The following is a 26,103-nucleotide window of genomic DNA, read 5'->3' as shown; positions in this document are numbered from 1 at the left end:
GGTGCAAATATTAGGGGGTTTATTTTCCCAAACTTGAAATTGTTTACAAAGAGAAGATAAAAACCATAGTGCATAAAAAGTACTTAAAAGGTCTGTAAATGAATGAAAGTAAAAGTGTTCTAACAACTAAAACATAGATAAATGTATAATTGAGGTCTACACAGCAGAACCAACTTCTTCTTCAAGGTTTATTGGCAGACTAGTTTCAATGTCACATGCACAATGAAATGTCTTGCAAGCTCTAACCAACAATGCAGTAGTCAATAACAATTATTAGAAAATGGAAGAAGTTCAAGATGACGGTCAATCACCCTCGGTCTGGGGCTCCATGCAAGATCTCACCTCGTGGGGCATCAATGATCATGAGGAAGGTGAGGGATCAGCCCAGAACTACACGGCAGGACCTGGTCAATGACCTGAAGAGAGCTGGGACCACAGTCTCAAAGAAAACCATTAGTAACACACTACACCGTCATGGATTAAAATCCTGCAGCGCACGCAAGGTCCCCCTGCTCAAGCCAGCGCATGTCCAGGCCCGTCTGAAGTTTGCCAATGACCATCTGGATGATCCAGAGGAGGAATGGGAGAAGGTCATGTGGTCTGATGAGACAAAAATAGAGTTTTTTGGTCTAAACTCCACTCACTGTGTTTGGAGGAAGAAGGATAAGTACAACCCCAAGAACACCATCCCAACCATGAAGCATGGAGGTGGAAACATCATTATTTGGAATGCTTTTCTGCAAAGGGGACAGGATGACTGCACCGTATTAAGGGGAGGATGGATGGGGCCATGTATCGTGAGATCTTGGCCAACAACCTCCTTCCCTCAGTGAGAGCATTGAAAATGGGTCGTGGCTGGGTCTTCCAGCATGACAACGACCCGAAACACACAGCCAGGGCAACTAAGGAGTGGCTCTGTAAGAAGCATCTCAAGGTCCTGGAGTGGCCCAGCCAGTCTCCAGACCTGAACCCAATAGAAAATCTTTGTAGGGAGCTGAAAGTCCGTATTGCCCAGGGACAGCCCCGAAACCTGAAGGATCTGGAGAAGGTCTGTATGGAGGAGTGGGCCAAAATCCCTGCTGCAGTGTGTGCAAACCTGGTCAAGAACTACAGGAAACGTATGATCTCTGTAATTGCAAACAAAGGTTTCTGTACCAAATATTAAGTTCTGCTTTTCTGATGTATCAAATACTTATGTCATGCAATAAAATGCTCATTTTTGCCAGCAGCATACCACCCTGCATACCACTGCTGGCTTGCTTCTGAAGCTAAGCAGGGTTGGTCCTGGTCAGTTCCTGGATGGGAGACCAGATGCTGCTGGAAGTGGTGTTGGAGGGCCAGTAGGAGGCACTCTTTCCTCTGGTCTAAAAAAAAATATCCCAATGCCCCAGGGCAGTGATTGGGGACACTGCCCTGTGTAGGGTGCTGTCTTTCGGATGGGATGTTAAACGGGTGTCCTGACTCTGAGGTCATTAAAGATCCCATGGCACTTATCGTAAGAGTAGGGGCGTTAACCCCGGTGTCCTGGCTAAATTCCCAATCCCACACACCTCAAACCATCAGGGTCTACTAATAATCCCGTTTACAATTGGCTCATTCCTCTCCCCTGTAACTATTCCCTAGGTTGTTGCTGCAAATGAGAATGTGTTCTCAGTCAACTTACCTGGTAAAATAACAGATAAATAAAATTTAAAAATTACTTAAAAATCATGCAATGTGATTTTCTGGATTTTTGTTTTAGATTCCGCCTCTCACCGTTGAAGTGTACCTATGATAACAATTACAGACCTCTACATGCTTTGTAAGTAGGAAAACCTGCAAAATCGGCAGTGTATCAAATACTTGTTCTCCCCACTGTATGATGATTGTATGTGAGCGGGTGTGCGTAGTCAGTATAAATGTATATGCATATTATGTGTGTGTGTGAGTGAATGGAGTGAGTGTGTAGGGCCCTTTGAGTGTGCAAAAATCAAATACAAGGGTCAACTCAGTCTGTTAGCCATTTAGTTAGCTATTTAGCAGTCTTATGGCTTGGGGATAGAAGCTATTCAGGAGCCTGTTGGTGTCAGACTTCATGCACCGGCACAGCTTGCCATGTGGAAACAGAGAACAGTCTATGACTTGGGTGGCTGTAGTCTAACCTATAAGGTGTATTGCCGCCACCTACTGTGCAGGGTAGTAAAGTATCCCCCAAAACGTTATGGATGAAAATATTCACACTAACTACCAAAAACAAAATTAACACAGTTTTTTCTGCTAAAATCACAGTCAAAATGTGATCCCTACACAGGCTCGGAAGCCTGGGAGGGCCGTACTTCTTCCGTCTTTCAGGCCCAAAACCTTTTCTGTCACAGCCACAATGATGTCCAATTTCCTGATTTATTTGACACTTGAAACTCCAAGAGTTAGTTGAGCACACAGAATATAAAAGAGAGTTAGTTACCTCACAATATCAACTGTTAATCCTTAAATACCCACCTGAATATTCTGTGGCTCGTCCCCATTTCCTTTGAGCATTGTCTGGACAGTAGATGCGTTGCTTGCCCATGTCCTGTGGTGGTTGCAGCTCTGGCAGTGTTGGGTCACAGAGAGGCATGTCCTGTCTCCCTGCGTCTGGATCACACTCACAGCTACACTGCTCACACCGCTGAAACAGACAGTTGATGTTCACGATGATATATTTTTTATTAATTTTATCTTTATTTAACTAGGCAAGTCAGTTAAGAACAAATTCTAATTCTGTTCAGGGGCAGAACGACAGATTTGTACCTTGTCAGCTCAGGGGTTTGAACTTGCAACCTTCCGGTTACTAGTCCAACATTCTAACCACTAGGCTACCCTACCTATTTTTACTAGAATCAGCACTCACAGTCCCGTTCTGTGAGCGTGTGTGGCCTACTTGCACAGTGCCGTTCTGTGAGTGTGTGTGGCCTACTTGCACAGTGCCGTTCTGTGAGCGTGTGTGGCCTACTTGCACAGTCCCGTTCTGTGAGTGTGTGTGGCCTACTTGCACAGTGCCGTACTTCACTTGAAGAATTTCTGGATCCAGCTGGTGACACGCATGCCTTGGTGCATGTTGCTGTATAGCTCCCCTGCTGTTCAATACCATGGGGCCTTCTGCTCTGCTTACTGCCTCTGCATAAGAGACAGAGTGAACTGCCCTGAATTTTGTCCACCTCCATCTCTTTCACCCTATTTGGGCATTCCAAGGATGTCGCCTCATGTTCTCCTCCACAGTAACAACCCTTTATTCCTTTGCAATTCTTCCTTCCATCTGCAGACACTCCATCAGGGATGGGTAACTCCAGTCCTCAGAGGGGCCTGATTGGTGCCACACTTTTTCCCCAGCTCTCTCTCTCTCTCACACACACACACACACACACACACACGACTCCAATAATCATGATCTTCAGTTTAGAATGCAATTAATTTAAATCAGCTGTGTTTACTAGGGATGGGAAAAAAAATGTGAAACCTCCCTCAGTAACAAAAACTGAGGGAGATTTTTACCGAAGTTCTGTTACCAAACTTTGCATCTGCACAGTTCTTCCAGATAATGTGTTTTTGTTCAAATGTCTATGTAAATGGTTAAAAGTAGTCAAATCAAATTGTATTGGTCACATACACATGTTTAGCAGATGTTATTGCGGGTCTAGCTCCAACAGTGCAGTAATATCTAACAAGTAATATCTATCAATTTCACAACAATACACACAAATTTAGGAATGGAATTAAGAATATATAAATATTTGGATGAGCATTGTCAGAGCAACATAGACAAATACAGTAGAATAGAATACGGTATATGAGATGAGTAGGGCAAAATATGTAAACATTTATTAAAGTGACTAGTGTTCCAATTATTAAAGTGGCCAGTGATTTCAAGTCTGTATATAGGGCAGCAGCCTCTAAGGTGCTAGTGATGGCTATTTAACAGTCTGATGGCCTTGAGATTGAAAAACAGCTTCTGTCTCTTGGTCCCAGCTTTGTTGCACCTGTACTGACCTCGGCTTCTGAATGATAGGGGGTGAACAAGCAGTGGCTCGGGTGGTTGTTGTCCTTGATCTTTTTGGCCTTCCTGTGACATCGGGTGCTCTAGGTGTCCTGGAGGGCAGGTAGTTTGCCCCCGGTGATGCGTTGGGCAGACCGCACCACCCTCTGGAGAGCCCTGTGGTTGTGGGCGATGCAGTTGCCATACCAGGCGGTGATACAGCCCGACAGGTTGTTCTCAATTATGCATCTGTAAACGTTTGTGAGGGTTTTAGGTGCCAAGCCAAATTTCCTCAGCCTTCTCCACTGTGGTCCCGTTGATGTGCATGGGCGGGGGGGGGATGCTTCCTCTGCTGTTTCCTGAAGTCCACGATCAGCTCCTTTTGTTTTGTTGACTTTTGGTGAGGGTTATTTTCCTGGCACCACACTCCCAGGGCCCTCACCTCCTCCCTGTAGGCTGTCTCGCCATTGTTGGTAATCAGGCCTACTACTGTTGTGTCGTCTGCAAACTTGATGATTGGGTTGGTGGCCACGCAGTCATGGGTGAACAGGGAATACAGGAGGCGGCTGAGCATGCACCCTTGTGGGGCCTCTCTTCAGCATCAGCGAAGTGGAGGTGTTGTTTCCTACCTTCACCACCTGAGGGCAGCCTGTCAGGAAGTCCAGGACCCAGTTGCACAGGGCAAGGTTCATACCCAGGGCCCCAAGCTTAATGATGAGCTTGGAGGGTACTATGGTGTTGAATGCTGAGCTGTAGTCAATGAATAGCATTCTTAAATAGCTATTCCCTTTGTCCAGACGGGATAGGGCAGTGCAATGGCAGTCTGTGGCTCTATTGTTCAGTTACCTTTGCTTACTTGTGTACAGGAACAATGGTGGACACCTTGAAGCATGTGGGGACAGCAGACTGGAATGGGAGAGATTGAAGATTGAATATGTCAGCAAACTCTCCAGCCAACACGCTTAAATGTCTTACTCATGTCGGCCAAGGAGGAGAGCCCACAGTCCTTGGTAGCTGGCTGAGTCCTTGCGCATAGAGTTGCATGGTTTGTTAAACTTTTAAAATCAATGGTTTTTATTTAACCTACCTTTTAATCAGTGTCTGAGCGCAATTCCTTTACCATGGAATTGCTTGTATGCAAAACATTTGAGGGCATCTCATATAAATTCCGGTGTTGTGCTGAAAATCTCCCCCTTGCCAGAATTCTCTCCCCCTAGTCGACGTGAATGCGCACAGACTCAATTCTTCATCGCTGCGACTTGCTTGCTAGTTGAGATCTCTGCTCTTCACTCCGTTGTGAATTCCTGCGTAATTTCTGAGGGGGGTGCGTTGCGTTTTTCTATTTTTAATAGCGGTTTGATCGAGGGGGAGGCACTAGTAATGTCTGCCATTTTCGATTTGGCTATTTGTTTCAAGTGTAGTGTATAAATAAATCACTTTGCCAAATACTTTCTATAGAACAAACTTCACATAGGCAACCGACATTAATAATGGATGTGTGTTATATTAAACATAAAGGAGGGAGTAAAATGTAGGCAAGCAATAAACATTTCTGAACAACTACCAATCGAATAAGACATGGGAGAGATGACGAATTTTGGCAGAGATTTCTTTACAGACTAATACACTTAAAACAAATAACCAAACCGAAAAGTGCAGATATTACTAGTGCCTCCCCCGCGATCAAACCGCCATAAAATAAAAACGCAGCCTAAAGGGAACATTGACAGCTGCCTTGAAAGACACAAATCAAATAAGTGCTACTGCTACTAAGATCAGTGAAATGTCAACTAAACTGACAACGGAGCGAAGAGCAGAAACCTCAACTAGTAAGTAAATCGCAGCGATGAGGAAGGGGAGAGAGAATTTTACGCGCCATCGTAAAAACGAAACACTTAAATTTACTCGGGTCTATACTCGGGACTTGTCGTTCTGCTTCTTGGCTGCTGATCGAATAATTTTAAGTTTTAAAGCGGTCTCTGGTGGTGCAGGATTACCGAGGTATAAAATTAACGGATGCTTCTGGGAGTCAGCCATGTTGACAGACGTCTAAATATAGGGATAGTTAAAGGACTAATTCAAAGATATTTATAACTAATCCCTTTATCGCTGTGACTCAGCTGAGTTTTCTTCGATGTCAAGGCGGTCCGCAAACAATCGTTTACGTGCATTCCGCCACCTACTGTGCGGGAATGTAGGCATAGAGCAAGCTCTATGTATTCTTCTTTGGGTTTTATGGCGAACTACACTCAAAAGGTGAAGTGTCGCTCTCAACTGGACTGGGGGTAAAATAAATGACTAAATAAACATTCTAGCCAATGAGAGGGCAGATGTGTGAGAACAACAAGCACAACTCCATTATAAAATTGTTTTTCTCCAAGTTTCCAAAATGCCACATGCTCCCCCTTATCAGTAAATTCATATGGATATAAACATGATGAAACTTCAATTCAATCAAATTAAACATTATAGCAAATTAAAAATTCAATTTTATGTTTATTTTTATGTAACCTTTATTTAACTGTTGACCAAATTCAACATTATCTCATTGACCTCCCTAAAAGAAAATCCCCACTCCCACTGGTTAACACTATTTTTGTACTGACATACTTTAGAGCAGAATCAAGCCTCTTGCTTCCTCGCTGGTTATATCCAAGATGAGTTTATCTCTGTGCTTCTTAACTAGTGGGCCGGTATATATATATATTTAAACCAAAACTGTAGAAGTGAAAAAACAACAGCCTCAAGAGTTCTAAGTAATGTTCAAAGCCAAAACATTATGGTCATGACAAAACCGATAAGACTTTTTTTAATAACACCGTCAGGTGCCTCCTGGTTCTGGTCTGGTTCTCTCTGGGGTGGTGATGATAATGTATCCAGCTTTTCAACAGCAGTGTCCACATGTATCTCTCCTAGAGGCTTCTACCAGTGCCCCCCTCCTCCACTACCTTTCCCTTTACTCCCTGTCTTCTCCTCTTCCTCCAGGTCAAAGTCAGAATCACTCTCATTCTGACGCTCCTCCTCCTCAGGTTCATAATTCCACTGTCGCCTGCTCCTCCGCTCTCGCACCTCCCTCCCTCCCTCCCTCCCCTTGGTGATAGCGTGTGAAGAGGTTCTTGAGGCTGACATTGTGGTTAAAGCTCTTGACGCAGCGCTGGCATTTGAAGGGCCTCTCCCCAGTGTGGACGCGCAGGTGGGACTTCAGCTGGCTGGCCTGGGCAAAGAACGCTGGCACACCTGACACCTAGCAAGAGCAGAACGTAATGGAAAACATTAACACTTTGCAGTTCAGCTGATAATACAAACAAAATATATTTCAGGAGAGATGTGTTCAGTATCAAACAGAAAATGCAGTATAAAACATCTACCTGAAAGATTTGTTGTCACTGTGGCTCAGCTCGTACCTCTCAAGCTTGCTAAGTTGGGGGAATTCCTTGTAGCACGTGTTACAAATGTCTTGGACTCATGCTCTCTGAGATGGCGGTTCCGTTTCAAGATGTTGTAAAATCCCCAGGGGCATTTGACCCGGTGGTTGTCCTTCTCGTGGGTCCGCTTGTCTTCCCTGGCCTTGAAGTGCTTGAGGCAGAACTTACAGGAGTAGACATGCTCTTGATGGTGAAGCCTCTGGTGATGCTTGAGGCCAGCTTCATCCACGCAGCGCTTCCCACAGACAGAACAGCTTGAACTTGTTCACACTGGTGCTCCACACTGAGTAACGTTGAGATGAGGATGCCACAGTCTGGACAGAGAGGCCGTGAGCGTTTGGAGTGCTCTCGAGGGACGTGCTCCTCATAACTGTTGAGGTCGTGGAACCGCATGCAGTTTGTCAAACCCAACAGGCTCCTCAGGCTGGCCATCACACACACAGCTTCTTGTGTCGGCGTGGAGTGTAGGATGGCTCGCTCGCTCCGTATCTCGCACGCCGTCGCTCACAGAATCTAAATATACCTCAGGCTCCACTGAGGGTTCACACTCAGCATTAGCCTGCTGCTCCTCTCTGCTGGGCAGTCCCTTCATCTGTCTGTCTCTCATCTCCTTTCTCCTCCTCTAGGTACAGAGCCCTTTCCTCCCTGTTGGGTGCAGTGTCTGCATCACTTTACTGTAGAACCTCAGTCACCTCCATCACCAGAGAGCCAGTCAGCTCCAGTTCCCCCTTCTCAGACACCATGGCAGCCAACAGCTTCTTCTCTTCCTAACTGTAGGAGGCAACACTTATAGTCTCCTGCTTCACAGACCCGTTCCTCTCCATCCTCAGGGAACAACTGTTGTCTACGTCTTTGTATTCACGCGGCAGGCCCACTGACACTTCACTCACCTAATCAAAGGAAAACAGAGATCAGTGTTATTGGATACATGATGAAGTGTGTTTGATTCATATGCATGCTGAAACCCATCTCATACAGCAGCATCATAACCTGTTCTCCGTGGTTTAACTCATCTGAGCTGAATGTTCACGCACCGGTCCTCCTCAATGGACGGACAACATTCTTCAGTGGCACTGCTGCCATCTGGCCCATCAACAGTGACTGTGCTAATACCCTCTCCTGACCAACCATGATGTCTGTCCTCCATGACTCCCTCTTAACACAATAATATAGAATTAGAAAACATATGTCCGTTTATATGACTTGGCCAAAGATTTCCTATGGCTTGCCTACATGTCGTGCATAGAATGCCCACTGATGGGACATAACTTTTTATCTTACTGCTTGACAGTTCCATGCTCTCATAATAGTTCCCTGGAAAAATGTTCTGAGCATACTATATATACTACTTTCTGAGGTCGTCAGTCGGAGTATTGGCGTCAATGTTCAGGGCAACTTGCCATAGTCTCAATCAGTCCGGATCTCTCAATGGAAGTTGGTGAAACATATCTGACCCAGTCCTTGTGTTTGTTATGGCAAGTTTTTACAGTACAGTCACGAACCGTATTGGAACAGGCGATAGAAGTCCGTCGATGTAACGCAAGTAAAGGCACACTTCGGTAGCTCGCTAACTTACTTGCTAACGTTCTTCAGTGGTACCGTTGCTGTCTGGCCAATCAACAGTGTCGGTTTTAAAACCCTTACATACATAATAAAGAAGTAGAAAACACATGTCAATTGATATAACATAGCCCAAATATTTTCTATGGCTTAAAGCTAGCTAACTAAACTTCAGTAGGAAGCGCCATTTCATTGCATACCAGCAAGCTACAACAGAGATAATGGAGGAATGGAATTTCCATACCGTCTCTGCTACAAAGACACAAACAGGAAGTGAGGCCCACGTCCGTTCCAGAAATGTGATTTCCAGGCAACCAAGTAAATTAAAGTTCCTAGCTGCAACCTAGGTTAACTAGGTTAAAAATAATGACTTATTTTCAACCTAGGCTGCAAACTAGCCCTGCAGGTCTTGTGGTGGCCAACAGGGCTTAATAGCAGAGATATTTATAAGGAGGGCCGCAGAGCTATAGGGGGTGGTGGGGACATTACTTGTCTGAGTAAGTGAGAGAGCTACCCTTTGAAAACTCATTATTTGATAAAAAATAATGTTATGGGAAACACTGTTCATTATGTTTTCATGCTTAGTGAGCTTTTGCATTGTTAATATATCACTCAGTGCTGATATCTCAATAGTGTGTGTGTGTGTGTGTGTGTGTGTGTGTCATCTTTAGAGGTAAGAAGACAGGAACATATAAAATATAGAATATTGCCCTCATTTATCATCATACATCTACAAATAAAATAGACTGAGCGTAATTTAAAACAATGTTTTATTAAATCATAAATTCAACATCCCAAAAGTGCACAGGGGTTGATATCAAATAAAAAAACTCCACATTTTAAAAGTCAAGAAAGTTCAATCTAAGGAGAAAAAAATTAATCATGTTCCTCGTGCAGTAGCTTCTCGTAACATATGGCTTGTGGCTGAATGAGATACAGCTCTCCTCATAATAACCATTTCTAGTCACACCCTGGATACGACTTCATCATCATATTAGTATTTGCTGATGATCTCCTTTGCAAGTGCGATGTAAGCTGTCATGGCATCCTCCTTGGACATACCTAGAAAATAAGAACACATACAATATTTACATTTTTTATTTAACCAGTAAAAGCCCATTGAGACCCAGAGTCTCTTTTTCAAGGGAGACCTGGCCAAGAAGGCAGTAACAATCAATACACTACAGAATTAAAACATACAACAATACAACAACATGATCCAGCCTAAAAAAGCACTTTACACTCCTCCGTAACAGAGTCTCCCGTCAATATTTTAAATTCATTCAGTGGCACTAACATATCTAGATGAAGCATGGATTGTAAATTATTCCATGCATCTGGTGCACAAAAAGAGAAGGTAGTCTTGCCTAATAATGTGAATAATGTTATAATAGCAATGTTAAGTAGCAACCACCTAGCAGACCAGGAATGGTAACTGTTGGTGGTGAAGGAGACCAGACTACAGAGGGAGTTTACCAAAAAGGGCTTTGTAGATGAACACATACAAATGGATATTTCTGCGCATATAAAGTGAGGTCCAACCCACCCTTTGGTACAATGTGCAATGGTGGGTGAGTGACTTGGCATTTGTAATAAAGTGCAAGGATGCATGATAAACAGAGTCCAGACTCTGTAAGACGGACGTTGTATGCATATACAACAAGTCACCATAATCAATTACAGAAAGAAAAGTGGCCTGAACAAGCTTCTTTCTAGCCATAAACGGGAAGCAAGCCTTATTACTAAGATAAAAACCCAATTTCAATTAAAGCTTCGTCACAAGATTATCCACATGAACTTTAAAGGACAACTTGTCATCCAACCAAATACCTAGGTATTTGTAGGATGACACTTTTCAATGGATAAGCCACCAGATGTGACAATGCTAACATTCTCTGGCAGAGTTCTAGCTCTGGTAAAGGTCATTCATTTAGTTGTTTGTATATTCAAGACCAGTTTGAGGCCATAAAGGGAGGCCTGCAGTGACTGAAAGCAGTCTGGAGCTCTTCAACCAGAGAAGGAGTACATGAAAATATCATCTGCATATAGATGTAACTTTGCTGGTTGCATCCCATTTCCCAAATCATTAATAAAAATTGAGAACACAGGAGCTAAAATGGAACCCTGGGGCACACCTCTATTTATCTCAAGAAAGCTAGACTTGTGATTGTCAGTATATACACATTGGGTTCTGTCAGAAAGATAGTTCCTAAACCAATTTACTGCCCTTCACTGAGACCAATGTTTCTGAGTCTAGCTAGCAACAATTCGTGGTCAACTGAATCAAAGACCTTTGATAAATCCACAAACAGAGCAGCACAATGTTGCTTTTTATCAAGTCCATTAATGATGTTGTTTGCCACTGCCATAGCTGCAGTTGTGGTGCTGTGCCCCGATCTAAAGCCAGACTGAACCCTGCTCAGTATGTTCTTTTCAATTAAGAAGTTGTTTAACTACGAGTTCACTAGGGATTCATAGACCTTGGCCAGGATAGGGAGTTTAGAGATAGGACGATAGTTATTGGCATCTGAGGGTTCTCCACCCTTTAGCAGTGGAAGGACATAAGCGGATTTCCAAATGCTGGGTGTGGAATTGGTCAAGAGACTCAAGTGTGAGCCACAGGTTCAGTAATAATACCAGCTGCTATCTTTAAGAGGTAGGGGTCCAGGTTCTCTGGACCTGCAGACTTTTTAGTGTCTATAGCCTTTAATGCTTTATAGACCTCAGTATATCAAACAGGCTCAAAGTTAAAATGGTTTACGAGGGCCTATATCATAGTTGACGTAATAGAGGCCTGGGACCCACCATTATCAAAAACTGAACCAGCAGATATGAAGTGCTTGTTGAAACCCCTACAATATGGGCTTTATCCTTCACTTCATTAGAATCCATCATTAAATGGTCAGGAAGGCCAGAGGATACATTAGAACCTGACACTGATTTGATTAGCTTCCAGAACTAGGTAGGGTTGTTTAGGTTCTTTGTGACTGCATCTAAATAGTGATCTGATTCGGACTTCCTGATCAATCCTGGGCATTTGTTTCTTAGGCTCTGAAGGAGGCCCAGTCAACAGGAGCATTTGTATGTCTAGCTTGAGCCCAAGAGATTTCTCTTTCTAATTAATTCTGCCAAGTTATCTGAAAACCAGGGATTGTTCCTTCCACATTTCTTCACAGGGGTATGCTTATCACAAATCTCATATAAAAAAAAGTCCAAGGCAGTGTCAACATCGGGAATCAGACTTACTGTCAATATTATGGTACAGATCATGTAAGAACGAAAGCTTGCTCATCAAACTGTCTAAAATGTATTTTAAAAATACAGCGGGGTTTGGTCACTTTTGTATTTCTAACAAGCAATTGCACAGTGATCACTGACATCATTACAGAATATCCCAGTCGATGTGTATTTGTGAGGGGTATTCGTTAGAATAGTGTCCAATAGCGTTGATTTGTTAGGGTACTCTGGGATCCGGTCTTGTAGGCGCATTAATTAATTGAGCTAGATTCCGAGAGTCACACAGTTCTTTAAAAGAGTCAGATACAGATGTAAGCATGTCCCAGTTCAAATCTTCTAAAATAATGAATTCGGGGTCATTTAGCTTGTGCAGGGCATAAGAAAGAGAGTTAAGAGCGTCTCCCGAAGCCGGTCTGTAGCAGCCGACTACAGTGATGTGGGAGTCCTTATATAATGTTCACTTTAACCGCAAGCAATTCAAAATGTTTGGCTATGGTAATCGAGAGAATTTCAGAGGTGTTAAACTCGGATTTAACGTAAATCGAAACCCATCGTCCTTTACTAATCCGATCCGTTCTAAAAACCGTGTATCAATCATTAGAAATCCAGTTATTTGACACATTTCTTTAGCCAAGTTTCTGATAAAACCATTACGTCAGCTTTTGACGTTTTGGCCCATATTCTAATCATGTCTATTTAAAAATAGATTCTTCTGACATTAACATGCAAGAGGCCTAAACCTGCTCTCTTTTTAAAATCATAGGGGAGTCGGTAAAGATTGCATAGTATCTACCGGCCCAGGGTTTGGTCTCACATTAACAGAGATCCTCAATATAGGCACAACAATATATCTCAGTTGCCCAATACGTGAGGACTTGGCGGAGCCAGCACCATTGTCAATAAAACAAACGGAGTCTTTCAACACATAAAAAAAGTAATTCAATAGTTTGAGATTTTGGAAGTATTTTCCAATCCGATAACCGCTTTTCCGCTCCTAGTCGTCAATGCGCACCTGCGCTCGCGTAGCAGGCCTTGCGCGCAGATAGACGCTCCTGACACGGCGAGCTCCAACTCCAGAAAGGTGTAATAAAAAATAAAGGCCTTTTCTATCCGAAATCTTTGTATTAATAAATGTCGTAAAATAGAGACTGAGATATAAAAATAATAGTTGTTATATACAGCATCCACCTTCACATAAAAAGTATTTGCTTCTGTAAACAGGACCAGGGTCATTAAAACATAAAAACTCTTAAACTCTGCTCTCAAGGATCACACATACAAACGGACAGACTGATTGGCTACCATCTTGGATTCTTACCACTGTAATTCTGGTAACATACATTCAAATTAGAGCAACGCACCGTGTACATTCAGTTAAAAGGGTTGGTGAATGGTGATTGGTTATCATTACCCCTTGCTGTAGCATTCTGTTCACTAAATGTTCATCATTGATTAGAATGTTCCAAAGATTGAAACAAGGGTATAGGATGGAGGGCTAGTGTGGAGGCGATTCCTTTTTTACATTCTGAGAGAAGACAACATCTTTTTATTTTACCTTTCCTAGAATCCCAGGCCTCCCACTTGGCTTTTCCCTTCATGTCTAACATGCCTGGCTTGTCTGTGGAGAACAAGAGAGGACAGTATTTAGGACATCAGGGGTGACTGGTTAAAAAGAAATGAAGAGAACTTCAGAGGAACCAGACCAGATTTAAGGTTAGGCTTTATGTTCTATTGTCCTACCAATACTAGTGTGGGTATCTGATATGGCCAGTTTGGAAAGCAGTGTTCTGATATCTGGGAGATGAGTGCCCTATCTACCCAGAATTTGCTAAAATAATTGTTATTCTCTCCATATAATTGTAATGGTCCTTTCACTTGTGTATGTTCTGTACAATTATGTATTTCAATTAGCATGTTTTATTTAAATGGCACAAAGAAAATTCCATACCAATGTTGATGTCTCCAAATATGGCCTGCTTATACAGACCATACATGTCCAGCAGCTCCTGGTCTGAAGGTCTGGACTTCACCTTCTTCACATCATCTGCTACTCGCTCAAACTCTGCCTGCACGGAGAGATGGAAGAATGGAGTGAAAGGGACAGATGGGAAAACAATACAGCACAGAAACTCCAGAATGTAACCTAATCTACAGCACTACAGCCTATTACTGCCCACTACTGAGCAGCCAAACAAAGGGTCCTTATTCCATTTAGACCTGTCGATGCCAATTTGTTCGCATGAATAATCTACTTTACACAGATCTCCAATAAAAAAAAACAGCAAGGCTAAATGGGACAATGGGCACATTCATCTAATCAGAAAGGAAACCCCCAAACTAATTTATGTTCCACATGCAGTTTTAATAAAACAAAAATACTATTTGGTTGTACATTCATTCAATCTGACTACAGTGTAATGTTAAGTTGGCCCAAAACCAACCAGAAGAAGGTTGACACTGTAAAATCATCTGGTTGTTTCAACTTTCTTCTGGTTGGTTTTGGGCCAACTTACATTGTAGTAATAAAGTAAAGAAGGGGTGTACAGTGCATTCGGAAAGTATTCAGACCCCTTCACTTTTTTCACATTTTGTTACGTTGCAGCCTTACTCTAAAATTGATTAAATAATTTCACCTCTCATCAATCTACACACAATACCCCACAACGACAAAGTGAAAACAGGTTTTAGACATTTGTGCACATTTATAAAAAAATTAAAAACAGATATCACATTTACATAAGTATTCAGACCCTTTACTCATGTGTACTCTGAGATAGTGATAAAATTAACTCTTTAAGTGTTGATTTAACGCTGCAAAATGTGCTGTGTACCTAGTGGGAGCAGCACAGAAACAACATTATTGCTTAATTATAATACCTAACATGCAATGTTGAATTCTAATAGGTTACAGTAGCCTAGCTATTATTGGTCTTGGAAGCGTGACGGCACTACATACTTAGTCTGTAGAAACATTAATATTTGATCTCAAGGGCCTCTGTTGATGATGGCAGCTGGTATCCAATACACCCCAGCATCCTTGCGCATCATTCCGAGATGGCCAGCAAATCAAGCTCTAAATTTCATACGCACTTAAAACAATATACAGCCATGACTCAGTAAATAAAGAACATAACGGTAAACGTAGTCTATATGTGTATGTACAAGTCTACCTACCACAAGCTACCACATCAGTCGACCAATCGCATCTCTTATAAAAACGTAGGCCTAACCCCGTTATCTAGATCGACTCATCACTTAGATAGATGTGTCCGCCAAGTGTGCAGGGAAAACATAGCCTACCTGAAGAGACATCTCGCAAAGTTCAACTCCGCAGGCTACTGTAGGTAGAATTATCCCAAAGTGTCCTCTCGGCTGTGTTAATAGCTCTGACTGCAGCTGTGACAGACTGGGAGCTTACAGTAAATATCGGTCAATGCCTCGGGAGTCGGGACCGCAGTGGGGTGGATAGACAGCTGATTGGCTGACCAAACATACTGAGACGCGGCGCGTGAAGGACGCTAAAATAAAATACGATTTAAAAAGGACACTCGCATCAATGCAAGTCAATATTGGATTTTTCGCGTTTCATGACCAAATCATACTGTATAAAATGGATTGTGTAGCTCAATTAATATTCTGATATAGGGACAATTCACTTGGATTGAATTTGTGGCATGTTTAGCATTTGGAGGCAGTGTTAGGTAAAAATATATATTTTGTCATTTGGATGTAGAAACAGTGATTCATGGAGGATGAGAGATGGTAGGCTGCCATCCTACTGGAGCTCAGCTGGACTCCACTCAGTTTTAATTCAGCAGTCTGTGGTTCTGATTTAGAAGACTGTGCATCTGAGGGTCTGATTCAGGAGACTGAAGGCTTGGTAGCATCCAGTGGTTTCCAGTGGTTCTGATGGGTCATATGCTTTGTAGCTAGTGTTATTAGGTGGCTTTGGTTTTTCTTTGTAAATTGTTAATATAATATTAGAAGATTGTTTGGTGGCCTTTTGCTCGCGGCCAAATAGATTGGCTATTTGAGCGTTTGAGGGGCGTGGCTCTGTTGAAACGTCATCAACCGCAGACATACAATATGGCTGCGCCCATGGACACAGCACATTAGTTGTGCGCACTGACCTACAACTGCTTTTTTAATTGTTATAATTGAGGTAAAAACCCGACGACTGTGGGTATATAAGTAACTATGGCAGTTTGTCAGCTCGATATGTTTAATTTAGGTTTGTTTGCTAACTTGTTAAAACTACTCGCTATATCTATAGACATGCTGGGAAATGTGTCTGTCGCTGAATAACTAGTCAGCCAGCTAGCTAGCTAAGTGATGTGTAGTAGTGATAGAGGGGGGAACATTGTTACAGGGCAAACTTACTACCTTTACATACAGGTTAGAGGACCACAGTACAGAGCCCGTATTTTACTTTATCTGACGATGTAATCTGATTCCAGATCTACTCACATAGCCATAGTGATATATATATTTTTTGGTGTTAGTTTTTATGGCAAAGGTTGTACTGTGCTAACAGGGTTTAAGCCCCACCCCAGCATCATCCCTCAATCACTACTGTAAATGAACATTCAAGGAGTCAACCCCACATAACTAGAGCAATAGAATAGATTATATTTATATGCTACCCTGCTGGTAAATGTGATAACATGGGAGTTGAGTCAGCAGTTCATGTGAATTCCTCCTTTCTTCACTCCAGGTAAAGATGGCCACTCCAGGCAAAGTGTCGAAAAAGGAGCGGAAGAAGCAGATCCCAGCTAAGACGTCCCTGAACTCCCCCTACAGACTGCAATGGAGCCCGCTGCAGAGTGATGATGTACACTTCATCCTGGACACTCTGAAGAGCAAACTGTCAGCAACTGGCCTGGAAAAGAAAGAGGTGAAAGGGTTTCGACAGTGGGGGAAAAAGAGAAATAAGAACCCACCTACAGGACATGACTTGGTAGCTGAGCCCCCACAGATAACCCTCGACACTGTAACACCGGAATGTCCTGTTAAACCCAGAGAGCAAGGCTGGACTGACGTAGCCGCTAGGAGGCAGCTGGCCATCGGCATCAATGAGGTCACCAAGGCTCTGGAGAAGAACCAGCTCCGGCTGGTGCTCGTGTGCAAGTCGGTCAAACCGCCGCACATGACGAGCCACCTGATAGCTCTGTGCCGGACGCGGGGCGTGGCGGCATGCCAGGTGCCGCGTCTCAGTGAGAGTGTGGCGGGACTGCTGGGGCTGAAGTGTGTCCTGGCACTGGGATTCAGACAAGGGGACAGGAACGAGGATGGGACGTTCTCCGACACTGTGGAAGCCATTGTACCCAGAGTGCCTGCTCTGCAGGTTGCCTGGATACCAAGCCCTCCCAGTGAAACAGGTGCAACAGTTGAGGGGCAGGTAGGAGAGGGAGGGGGAACAGCTGCAGGGCAAATGGAGGTGGAAAAGAGAGAGGAGACAAGAGGCCAAAAACGGAAAATTGAAGACATTTCTCCAGACATTACAGAATGTCCATCCTGCGTACTTCAGCCTCTTAAAGTGAAAAGGATTATCCCGAACCCCTATAAAATACGGAAACCAAAGACCAAGAAAAAGTAGAAGAAATTTATGTACAAAAGATTACATGAAACGGTAGTGTAGGCAGCCCTGGATGCTGATTGGAGGTGATCTCTACTACCAATCTGGAGGAAACACTCCCAAAATTCCATGGAGGACTTAAATGAAATATTAGACAGCACACTCAGATGTATCTTTTAAAGTCTAGATGAGTTTATTCCATCATGCTGGTATAGCTTGAGTGAGTATTTGAATGAGGTCCTGTCTAAACACGGCTGGTTCTAATTCATTTCTTTTACAGCCTGCCAAGGAGTTCAATAAAATACTGTTTTTCAGTTAGAGAAAGGTGTCTCCTTTCAAAACTACACATTAATATATATTTAAAAACATGTTAAATAAGGCAAGGACTTTGGGTGCTCACTTGGGGTATCTGCATTGTACCAAAAACTGTCTCGTGCTCAAATTCAAACAAGTTGAAGTATACATCCACAACAGATCCAACACTCAAGGTGCCCCTGGGACTAATAAACACATGGCTGACTCAGATTCACGGTTTTGGGGATCAGTTCTATTTCAGTCATCTTTATTTGGATGCCCAGTGTTCTGTGCCATTGACATAGGTCATCTTCCCTTGCATGCATCAACCAATGGTTGCGTGCCACGTCGTCGGCACCAGATTGCTATAACGTGGTTAGCTGATACGCAAAATACCTATCCAGGCATTGTAAGATCTGGCATGTACCAGCAACGTCTGAGCCGAGGAACCTGACCATTACCTTGGTTTGGGCACAGCCCCAGATGCAGACCACGTTCAGAGCCACACCTCAGAAACACTAAAAGCAAGTAACTCCCCACAAGGGCAGCATAAGAATGAGAACTACACACTTGCTCTTTCCATGACAAAATGACTTGGAGAAAGCTATGATCCCTTATTGATGTAATTTATAAATCAGCTTCAATCAGTGTAGATGGTGAGGAGACAGGTTAAAGACAGTTTTAAGCCTGAGACATGGAATGCGTATGTGTGCCATTCAGAGGGTGAATGGGCAAGACAAAAGATTTAAGTAACTTTGAACAGGGTATGGTAGTAGGTGCCTGAGGCACCGGTTTAAGTGTCAAGAACTGCAACGCTGCTGGGTTTTTCACTCAACAGTTTCCCATGTGTATCAAGAATGGTCCCCTACCCAAAAGACATCCAGCCAACTTGACAACTGTGGGAAGCACTGGAGTCAACATGGGCCAGCATCCCTGTGGACCGCTTCTGACACCTTGTAGAGTCCATGTCCCAACGATTGAGGCTGTTCTGAGGGCGAAAGGGGCTGCAACTCAATATTAGGAAGGTGTTCCTAATGTTTTGTACATTGTATTTTCCCCATGTAAACAAAAAAAAACATTTTCCCCCCACGTACACAATCAACTAACTCGGTTTCTCGTTGACAGGGACACTTGTATATCTAACTGTAGTAACCATGACGACATCAGCAAACAGAACAACAGCTGTTTTCTCTCATCACAGGTTCCTTCATGTTCTGGATCATACACAAGGAGCTGCCTGATACTCCTACCCAAAACCTTTATTTATAGGTGAAGATGCAGGTTTGATTTTTAAGGTGTTTTAACAAATAGTGACAGACATGGGAGGAATGGTGACAGAACACACAACATATAAGCACAATCCTAAATATCAGAATTGTGCCCGGGGAAAAAAATTGCGACCTTTTTAAAATAATATGCTGTTAGCTGCACAAACACAAAAAATAAATAAAAACAATTTTAAAATAATAAAATTCCCATCCTGCATTTTATGTTTCTCAAACACTCAGATATTAAAAAACGTAAACACACAAAACAGAAATAATCGATATATAAAATGCACCTGGGGTTGTTAAGGAGCCTTTCACTCAGTTAAGAACTTAAGATTTGTGCTTCAAATACATTCTTCCTCAAAAATCCCTAGAATCCCCTCCCCTCTTAACCGTTCATAGGAACACCAAAGTCAATAACATCTACGCTAGTTGAATCTTTCCTCTCCCACCCCCCATATTCCACACTACAGGAATAAATGTGTTCTGGCATTAAATGCACAGGTTACTACATTTCTGCACTGTCCAACAAACACAGTTACCAATGCACCTTTTTGAATAAAACAACAAAAACATTATGGATGCAAGTCTTCCTTCTCTTCGTGTAGTGTGTGTGTGTGTGTGTGTGTACTGTACAAGAGTCTGTCTCAGGCAGAGCATGACTTCACATTCAGGATGTTGATGGTTAAAAAGAGTTATCAGTTCCGGGTGAGCAGAGAGAATGTTCTCCATGATAAAAAATGATCCAGGAGAGATGCTCAAAGTGATGCACACCTCCCGATCACTTTGATTGGTTGATTGTTGTCATTGTCTTCTTCTAGTTTGGGACTACCTGTGTGTCCAGGTAGAGCGATGTTAGGGGTCAAAGAAGACCTTTGACCTCTGAGTGTGTAGCAGTCACAGACAGACTAGTTATTGAAGAACAAGGCCAACCTGAAACAGAGCGACAGAGATAGAAACATAATTAGAATTATTGACTGATTTCCCATTATGAAATCCTTTCACTATTTTCATAGCACACCCAGGAATACACCCCACCTTGTTGACACACACACACACACACACACACACCATGTCAGGGTCCATGGGGGGACATTTCCAGTTAAAGAGGTAATACTGCAGGTTGCCGTCTCCGATGCCAAATTTGAGCTTCTCCAGAAACACCTTGTTCTCCATCAGGTCCAGAGCATTAAACACATCAAAGCCTTTCTGTGGGACACACAAACACACCAATTAGATGGACGTGATCGTAGTTGTGTTGAACCTTTGTATTTATGTTGGAAAGAGTGTGTGCAGTAGCGTACCAGTTTGGCCAGTATGAGAGTGTCATTCATCAGGTCCAGTAGTGGAGTGTGTGTGTGAACGCTGTAGAAGGAGTAAGCAGCCTTTAGACTTCTGTGCTGTGGATGGTGCATCACTGTGGAGGGCAGGGTGTAGAAACTAGTGAAGTCTGTCAACACACCACCGGCACCCTGAGGGTAAACACAGAATAGCAAATTAAAAAAGTACTCAGATGTCAGTATCTAATTATATTGAACAAAAATATAAATGAAACATGCAACAATTTTACTGAGTTACAGTGCATATAAGGAAATCAGTCAATTGAAATAAATTCCTTAGGCCCTAATCTATGGATTTCACATGATTGGCGCAGCCATAGGCCCGCCCACTGGGAAGCCAGGGCCAGCCAATCAGAGTTTCCCCCACAAAAGGGCTTTATTACAGACAGAAATACTCCTCAGTTTCATCAACTGTCCGTGTGGCTGGTCTCAGACGATCCCTGAGGTGAAGAAGCCGAATGTGGAGGTCCTGGGCTGGCGTGGTTACACGTGGTCTGCGGTTGTGAGGCCAAATTCTCTAAAACGACTTTGGAGGTGGCTTATGGTAGAGAAATTAACATTAAATTATTTTGCAACAGCTCTGGTGGACATTCCTGCAGTCAGCATGCCAACTGCATACTCTCTCAAAACTTGAGACATCTGTGGCCTTGTGTTATGTGACAAAACTGCCCCTTTTAGAGTTGCCTTATATTGTCCCCAGCACAAGGTGCACCTGTGTAATAATCATGCCGTTTAATCCGCTTCTTGATATGCTACACCTGTTAGGTGGATGGATTATCTTGGCAAAGGAGAAATGCTCTCTAACAGGGATGTAGACAAGTTGGGCACAATGAGAGAAATAAGCATTTTGTGAGTATGGGACATTTCTGTGATCTTTAATTTCAGCTCATGAAAAATGGGACAAACACTTTACATGTTGCATTTATATTTTTGTTCAGTATATCCATCTCATTATCTAATTGAACAGACAAAAAGACAGACCCTTACCTCTACGACAAATGTGTCTATGATGTTGTCCTGAGGGAGGAACCAGTGTGCCACCTCCTCCTCGCCCATAGAGGGCGCCAGCTGGAAACGTCTCATATGTTTCTGCAGCAGCTCCGTCACCTGACGCACGTCACGCCTCTCCATCGCTCGCAAGCTCGGGGTCTTAGTGCTCTACAGAGCCGGAGAGAAAGGGGAGTTATACACATACACCCAACATCACACAGGCCTGTAACCATAAAGCAAAGTTTATTAGCCCCGTTAGCTGGGAGAAAAGGGTCTTGCTCAGTGTAGGAGAGACGTGATAGATGGTGGAAGTGTAACATTGTGTGTGTTCTTACGTCTGGTAGTCTGTACAGTTTCATGGTTCTCTGCAGCGTCATGTTTCTGCTCAGGTGAGAGAATTTCACCTCCACCAGCTTCCTGGGGTTCAGAGAACGATGCCAGTACCTGTTCACAAAACACAACACTCCTGTTACATACTCTAGTTACGGTCAAATTACTACAGTTAGGCAACTTAAGTTAAGCATTCTATGTATTCTTATTATATTAGGACAAATTGATTAATTATGTCTGTGTACCTGCAGGTAGACACAGGTTTGGGTAGTACCACTCCTGCCGTGTAGACGGCCTGGAATATACCCTCCAAGTTAACCCTTCGTGTGATCTCCCTGATCAGAACTGGAGCCACACGCTTTGAACGCAATTTCTTATGAACACACAGGAAGTTGATCTCAACCATTTTCTTTAAGCTGGAGAGAGGGAGAGGGAGGGAGGAAAACGTGTGCATCAAGTTCAGCACTGACATGCACCTGTCCACGACGTTGTTGATGTGTGTCCGCTGTGTGGTTAGAGCGTGTGTGGTTAGGGCGTGTGTGTGTGTGACTCACGTGTCGTAGACGTGGATATCAGCAGGAATGGCACTGATGAAACCAACCAGTTTCTTATTGGAGGAAACCCTCACCCCACAATGCCACTGGGGCAACCAGCCTGGAGGACGCAACGCCCTGAGAGAGAGAGAAAGAGAGAAAGAAGAGAAGGAGAGAGAAAGAAGAGGAGAGAGAGAAAAAGAAGGAGAAGATAAGGAGAGAGAGGGGGAGAGAGAAAACAAGAGAAGGAGAGGGTGAGAGAGGAGGAGAGAAAAATAAGGAGAAGATAAGGAGAGAGGGGGGGAGAGAGAAAACAAGAGAAGGAGAGAGGGTGAGAGAGGAGGAGAGAAAAATAAGGAGAAGATAAGGAGAGAGGGGGGGGGAGAGAAAACAAGAGAAGGAGAGAGGGTGAGAGAGGAGGAGAGAAAAATAAGGAAGCAGAGTAGTTTAGACAGAGGCCATACACACAGACAGTTTAACATAATCTAAGTAGAGTATGGATTTGACTTACCATTTGAGAAAGCTGGGTGAGTAATCAAATCTAAACATGTTGTCATCATCCTCCACATAGTTCTCATTCAACAAGGTGTACAACTCCTTCAGCTGAGAGAGAGAAAGACAGTCTTAGTAAAGTCTTCTGTCTGCACGACTTTGATGTCTGGTGGCCATGAATATAAACTTTTGAACACAAAGAAACACACTCACCACGTCAGCGTTGCTGAGGTCCAGCGTGTCCCACATAAAGCCCTGTGGTAGAGAGTAGGGCTCCTGTCTGATGTTGTCCTTGTCAGCCTCCATGGGCCCATGGCTGGTTACAACCTCATCTGCCAAAACACAACCAGCCAATCACAACCAACCAGCCAGCCAATCACAACCAGGGGACTTGAGGAAATACAGCCATTGTGTTCTTACTATAACAATGTGCTTAACTTTCTCTGATTGTGGGAGTACTGCATCTGTACATATTTACAGGGCCTATAGAAAGTTTACACCCCCGTGAACTTTTTTTGCGCTACAAAGTGATCTCATCTTATATGGACTCACTGTGTGAAATAATAGGGCTTGACATGGTTTTTCAATGAATGACTGCTCCTTCCTCTGTCCCACCATACATACAGTGGCTTGCGAAAGTATTCGGCCCCCTTGAACTTTGCGACCTTTTGCCACATTTCAGGCTTCAAACATAAAGATATAAAACTGTATTTTTTTGTGAAGAATCAACAACAAGTGGGACACAATCATGAAGTGGAACGACATTTATTGGATATTTCAAACTTTTTTAACAAATCAAAAACTGAAAAATTGGGCGTGCAAAATTATTCAGCCCCTTTACTTTCAGTGCAGCAAACTCTCTCCAGAAGTTCAGTGAGGATCTCTGAATGATCCAATGTTGACCTAAATGACTAACGATGATAAATACAATCCACCTGTGTGTAATCAAGTCTCCGTATAAATGCACCTGCACTGTGATAGTCTCAGAGGTCCGTTGAAAGCGCAGAGAGCATCATGAAGAACAAGGAACACACCAGGCAGGTCCGAGATACTGTTGTGAAGAAGTTTAAAGCCGGATTTGGATACAAAAATATTTCCCAAGCTTTAAACATCCCAAGGAGCACTGTGCAAGCGATAATATTGAAATGGAAGGAGTATCAGACCACTGCAAATCTACCAAGACCTGGCCGTCCCTCTAAACTTTCAGCTCATACAAGGAGAAGACTGATCAGAGATGCAGCCAAGAGGCCCATGATCACTCTGGATGAACTGCAGAGATCTACAGCTGAGGTGGGAGACTTTGTCCATAGGACAACAATCAGTCGTATATTGCACAAATCTTGCCTTTATGGAAGAGTGGCAAGAAGAAAGCCATTTCTTAAAGATATCCATAAAAAGTGTTGTTTAAAGTTTGCCACAAGCCACCTGGGAGACACACCAAACATGTGGAAGAAGGTGCTCTGGTCAGATGAAACCAAAATGGAACTTTTTGGCAACAATGCAAAACGTTATGTTTGGCGTAAAAGCAACACAGCTGAACACACCATCCCCACTGTCAAACATGGTGGTGGCAGCATCATGGTTTGGGCCTGCTTTTCTTCAGCAGGGACAGGGAAGATGGTTAAAATTGGTGGGAAGATGGATGGAGCCAAATACAGGACCATTCTGGAAGAAAACCTGATGGAGTCTGCAAAAGACCTGAGACTGGGACGGAGATTTGTCTTCCAACAAGACAATGATCCAAAACATAAAGCAAAATCTACAATGGAATGGTTCAAAAATAAACATATCCAGGTGTTAGAATGGCCAAGCCAAAGTCCAGACCTGAATCCAATCGAGAATCTGTGGAAAGAACTGAAAACTGCTGTTCACAAATGCTCTCCATCCAACCTCACTGAGCTCGAGCTGTTTTGCAAGGAGGAATGGGAAAAAATGTCAGTCTCTCGATGTGCAAAACTGATAGAGACATACCCCAAGCGACTTACAGCTGTAATCGCAGCAAAAGGTGGCGCTACAAAGTATTAACTTAAGGGGCTGAATAATTTTGCACGCCCAATTTTTCAGTTTTTGATTTGTTAAAAAAAGTTTGAAATATCCAATAAATGTCGTTCCACTTCATGATTGTGTCCCACTTGTTGTTGATTCTTCACAAAAAAAATACAGTTTTATGTCTTTATGTTTGAAGCCTGAAATGTGGCAAAAGTCGCAAAGTTCAAGGGGGCCGAATACTTTCGCAAGGCACTGTACATACAACATCTGTAAGGTCCCTCAATGAAGTATTGAATTTCAAGCACAGATTCAACTACAAAGACCAGGAAACTTTTTGAAAGCCTCATAAAGAAGGACAGTGATTGGTAGATGGGTAACAATAACAAATCAGACATCTTTAAGCATGGTCAAGTTAATAATTATGCTGTGGATGATGTATTAAACCACCCAGACACATCAAAGATGCAGAAGTCCTTAATTGAGCTGCAGGACAGGAAGGAAACTGCTTAGGGATGTCACAGTGAGGCCATTGGTTATTTTAAAACAGCTATAGAGTTCAATGGCTGTGATGGGAGAAAACTGCGGATGGATCAACAACATTGTAGTGACTCCACAATAATGACCTAAATGACAGTGAAAAGAACAATACAAATATACAGAATACAAATATCCCAAAACATACATATGTATGCAACAAGGCACTAAAGTAATACTGCAAAGAAAACACAGCAAAGGAATAAATGCAAAGTCTAATGTTTGGAGCAAATTGAACACAACACTGAGTAACTGCCTCCTTATTTTCAAGCATGGTGGTGTCTGCATCATGTTATGGGTATACTTGACATGGGCAAAGACTTCTGTTTCTTTACATCCTGAAATACTCAGGAGGGAGCTAAGCCCAGGCAAAATCCTAGAGGAAAACCTGCTTCAATTTGCTTTACACAAGACACTGGGAAAGGAATTCATCTTTTAGCAGGACAATAACCTACAACACAAAGCCAAATCTACGCTAGCATTAATTACCAAGAAGACAGCGAATGTTCCTGAGTAGCCAAGATAGATTTTCAAGCAGATTTATG

The 26,103-nt window shown here is 43.0% G+C and overlaps 3 protein-coding genes and 2 long non-coding RNA genes across 9 annotated transcripts in view; 1 reads left to right on the top strand and 4 right to left on the bottom strand.

The window, feature by feature from the left end:
* Positions 1 to 3,425: 3,425 nt before the first annotated feature.
* On the bottom strand, positions 3,426 to 6,156 carry LOC149984426 (uncharacterized). The gene is made up of 2 exons (XR_016492382.1): positions 5,079 to 6,156; positions 3,426 to 4,897 (listed from the first exon to the last, which is right to left on the bottom strand). It is a non-coding gene; the product is annotated as an uncharacterized LOC149984426 (long non-coding RNA).
* Positions 6,157 to 6,479: 323 nt separating this feature from the next.
* On the bottom strand, positions 6,480 to 9,269 carry LOC118936368 (uncharacterized). 4 transcript variants are annotated; one of them, XR_016492375.1, is made up of 4 exons: positions 9,221 to 9,239; positions 8,993 to 9,055; positions 7,360 to 8,306; positions 6,480 to 7,235 (listed from the first exon to the last, which is right to left on the bottom strand). It is a non-coding gene; the product is annotated as an uncharacterized LOC118936368 (long non-coding RNA). The 4 variants fall into 4 exon arrangements; XR_016492379.1 differs by lacking the exon at positions 8,993 to 9,055 and having other exon boundaries at positions 9,221 to 9,269; XR_016492378.1 differs by having other exon boundaries at positions 8,919 to 9,224.
* Positions 9,270 to 9,729: 460 nt separating this feature from the next.
* On the bottom strand, positions 9,730 to 15,706 carry LOC110507851 (acyl-CoA-binding domain-containing protein 7-like). The gene is made up of 4 exons (XM_021588216.3): positions 15,514 to 15,706; positions 14,162 to 14,279; positions 13,769 to 13,831; positions 9,730 to 10,038 (listed from the first exon to the last, which is right to left on the bottom strand). The coding sequence occupies exons 1-4, from the start codon at positions 15,523 to 15,525 to the stop codon at positions 9,971 to 9,973; spliced, it is 261 nt and encodes an 86-aa protein (XP_021443891.1). The 5' UTR covers positions 15,526 to 15,706; the 3' UTR covers positions 9,730 to 9,970.
* Positions 15,707 to 16,271: 565 nt separating this feature from the next.
* LOC110507876 (ribonuclease P protein subunit p38) lies at positions 16,272 to 18,112 on the top strand. Its single transcript, XM_021588265.3, has 2 exons — positions 16,272 to 16,375; positions 16,928 to 18,112. Exon 2 carries the CDS (start codon positions 16,934 to 16,936, stop codon positions 17,807 to 17,809), a length of 876 nt encoding a protein of 291 aa, XP_021443940.2. The 5' UTR covers positions 16,272 to 16,375; positions 16,928 to 16,933; the 3' UTR covers positions 17,810 to 18,112.
* nmt2 (N-myristoyltransferase 2) overlaps positions 17,959 to 26,103 on the bottom strand; it is an 11,234-nt gene continuing 3,089 nt past the window's right edge. For both annotated transcript variants that reach the window (XM_021588246.3, XM_021588254.3), the window contains exons 4-12: positions 23,249 to 23,367; positions 23,055 to 23,146; positions 22,565 to 22,681; positions 22,256 to 22,426; positions 22,016 to 22,124; positions 21,678 to 21,848; positions 20,655 to 20,822; positions 20,422 to 20,559; positions 17,959 to 20,283 (exon numbers count right to left, since the gene is read on the bottom strand). In XM_021588246.3, the coding sequence (XP_021443921.3) occupies positions 20,263 to 20,283; positions 20,422 to 20,559; positions 20,655 to 20,822; positions 21,678 to 21,848; positions 22,016 to 22,124; positions 22,256 to 22,426; positions 22,565 to 22,681; positions 23,055 to 23,146; positions 23,249 to 23,367 (1,106 nt within the window). In that variant the 3' untranslated portion in view covers positions 17,959 to 20,262. The remainder of the gene's footprint in view (positions 20,284 to 20,421; positions 20,560 to 20,654; positions 20,823 to 21,677; positions 21,849 to 22,015; positions 22,125 to 22,255; positions 22,427 to 22,564; positions 22,682 to 23,054; positions 23,147 to 23,248; positions 23,368 to 26,103) is intronic.

This window comes from Oncorhynchus mykiss, chromosome 3 (genome assembly GCF_057628025.1).
Source record: "Oncorhynchus mykiss isolate SJ-2025 chromosome 3, ASM5762802v1, whole genome shotgun sequence".
Classification (NCBI taxonomy): Eukaryota; Metazoa; Chordata; class Actinopteri; order Salmoniformes; family Salmonidae; genus Oncorhynchus; species Oncorhynchus mykiss.
Note: the sequence above shows the minus strand (reverse complement) of the source record. Positions and strands in the feature narration are given on the sequence as shown.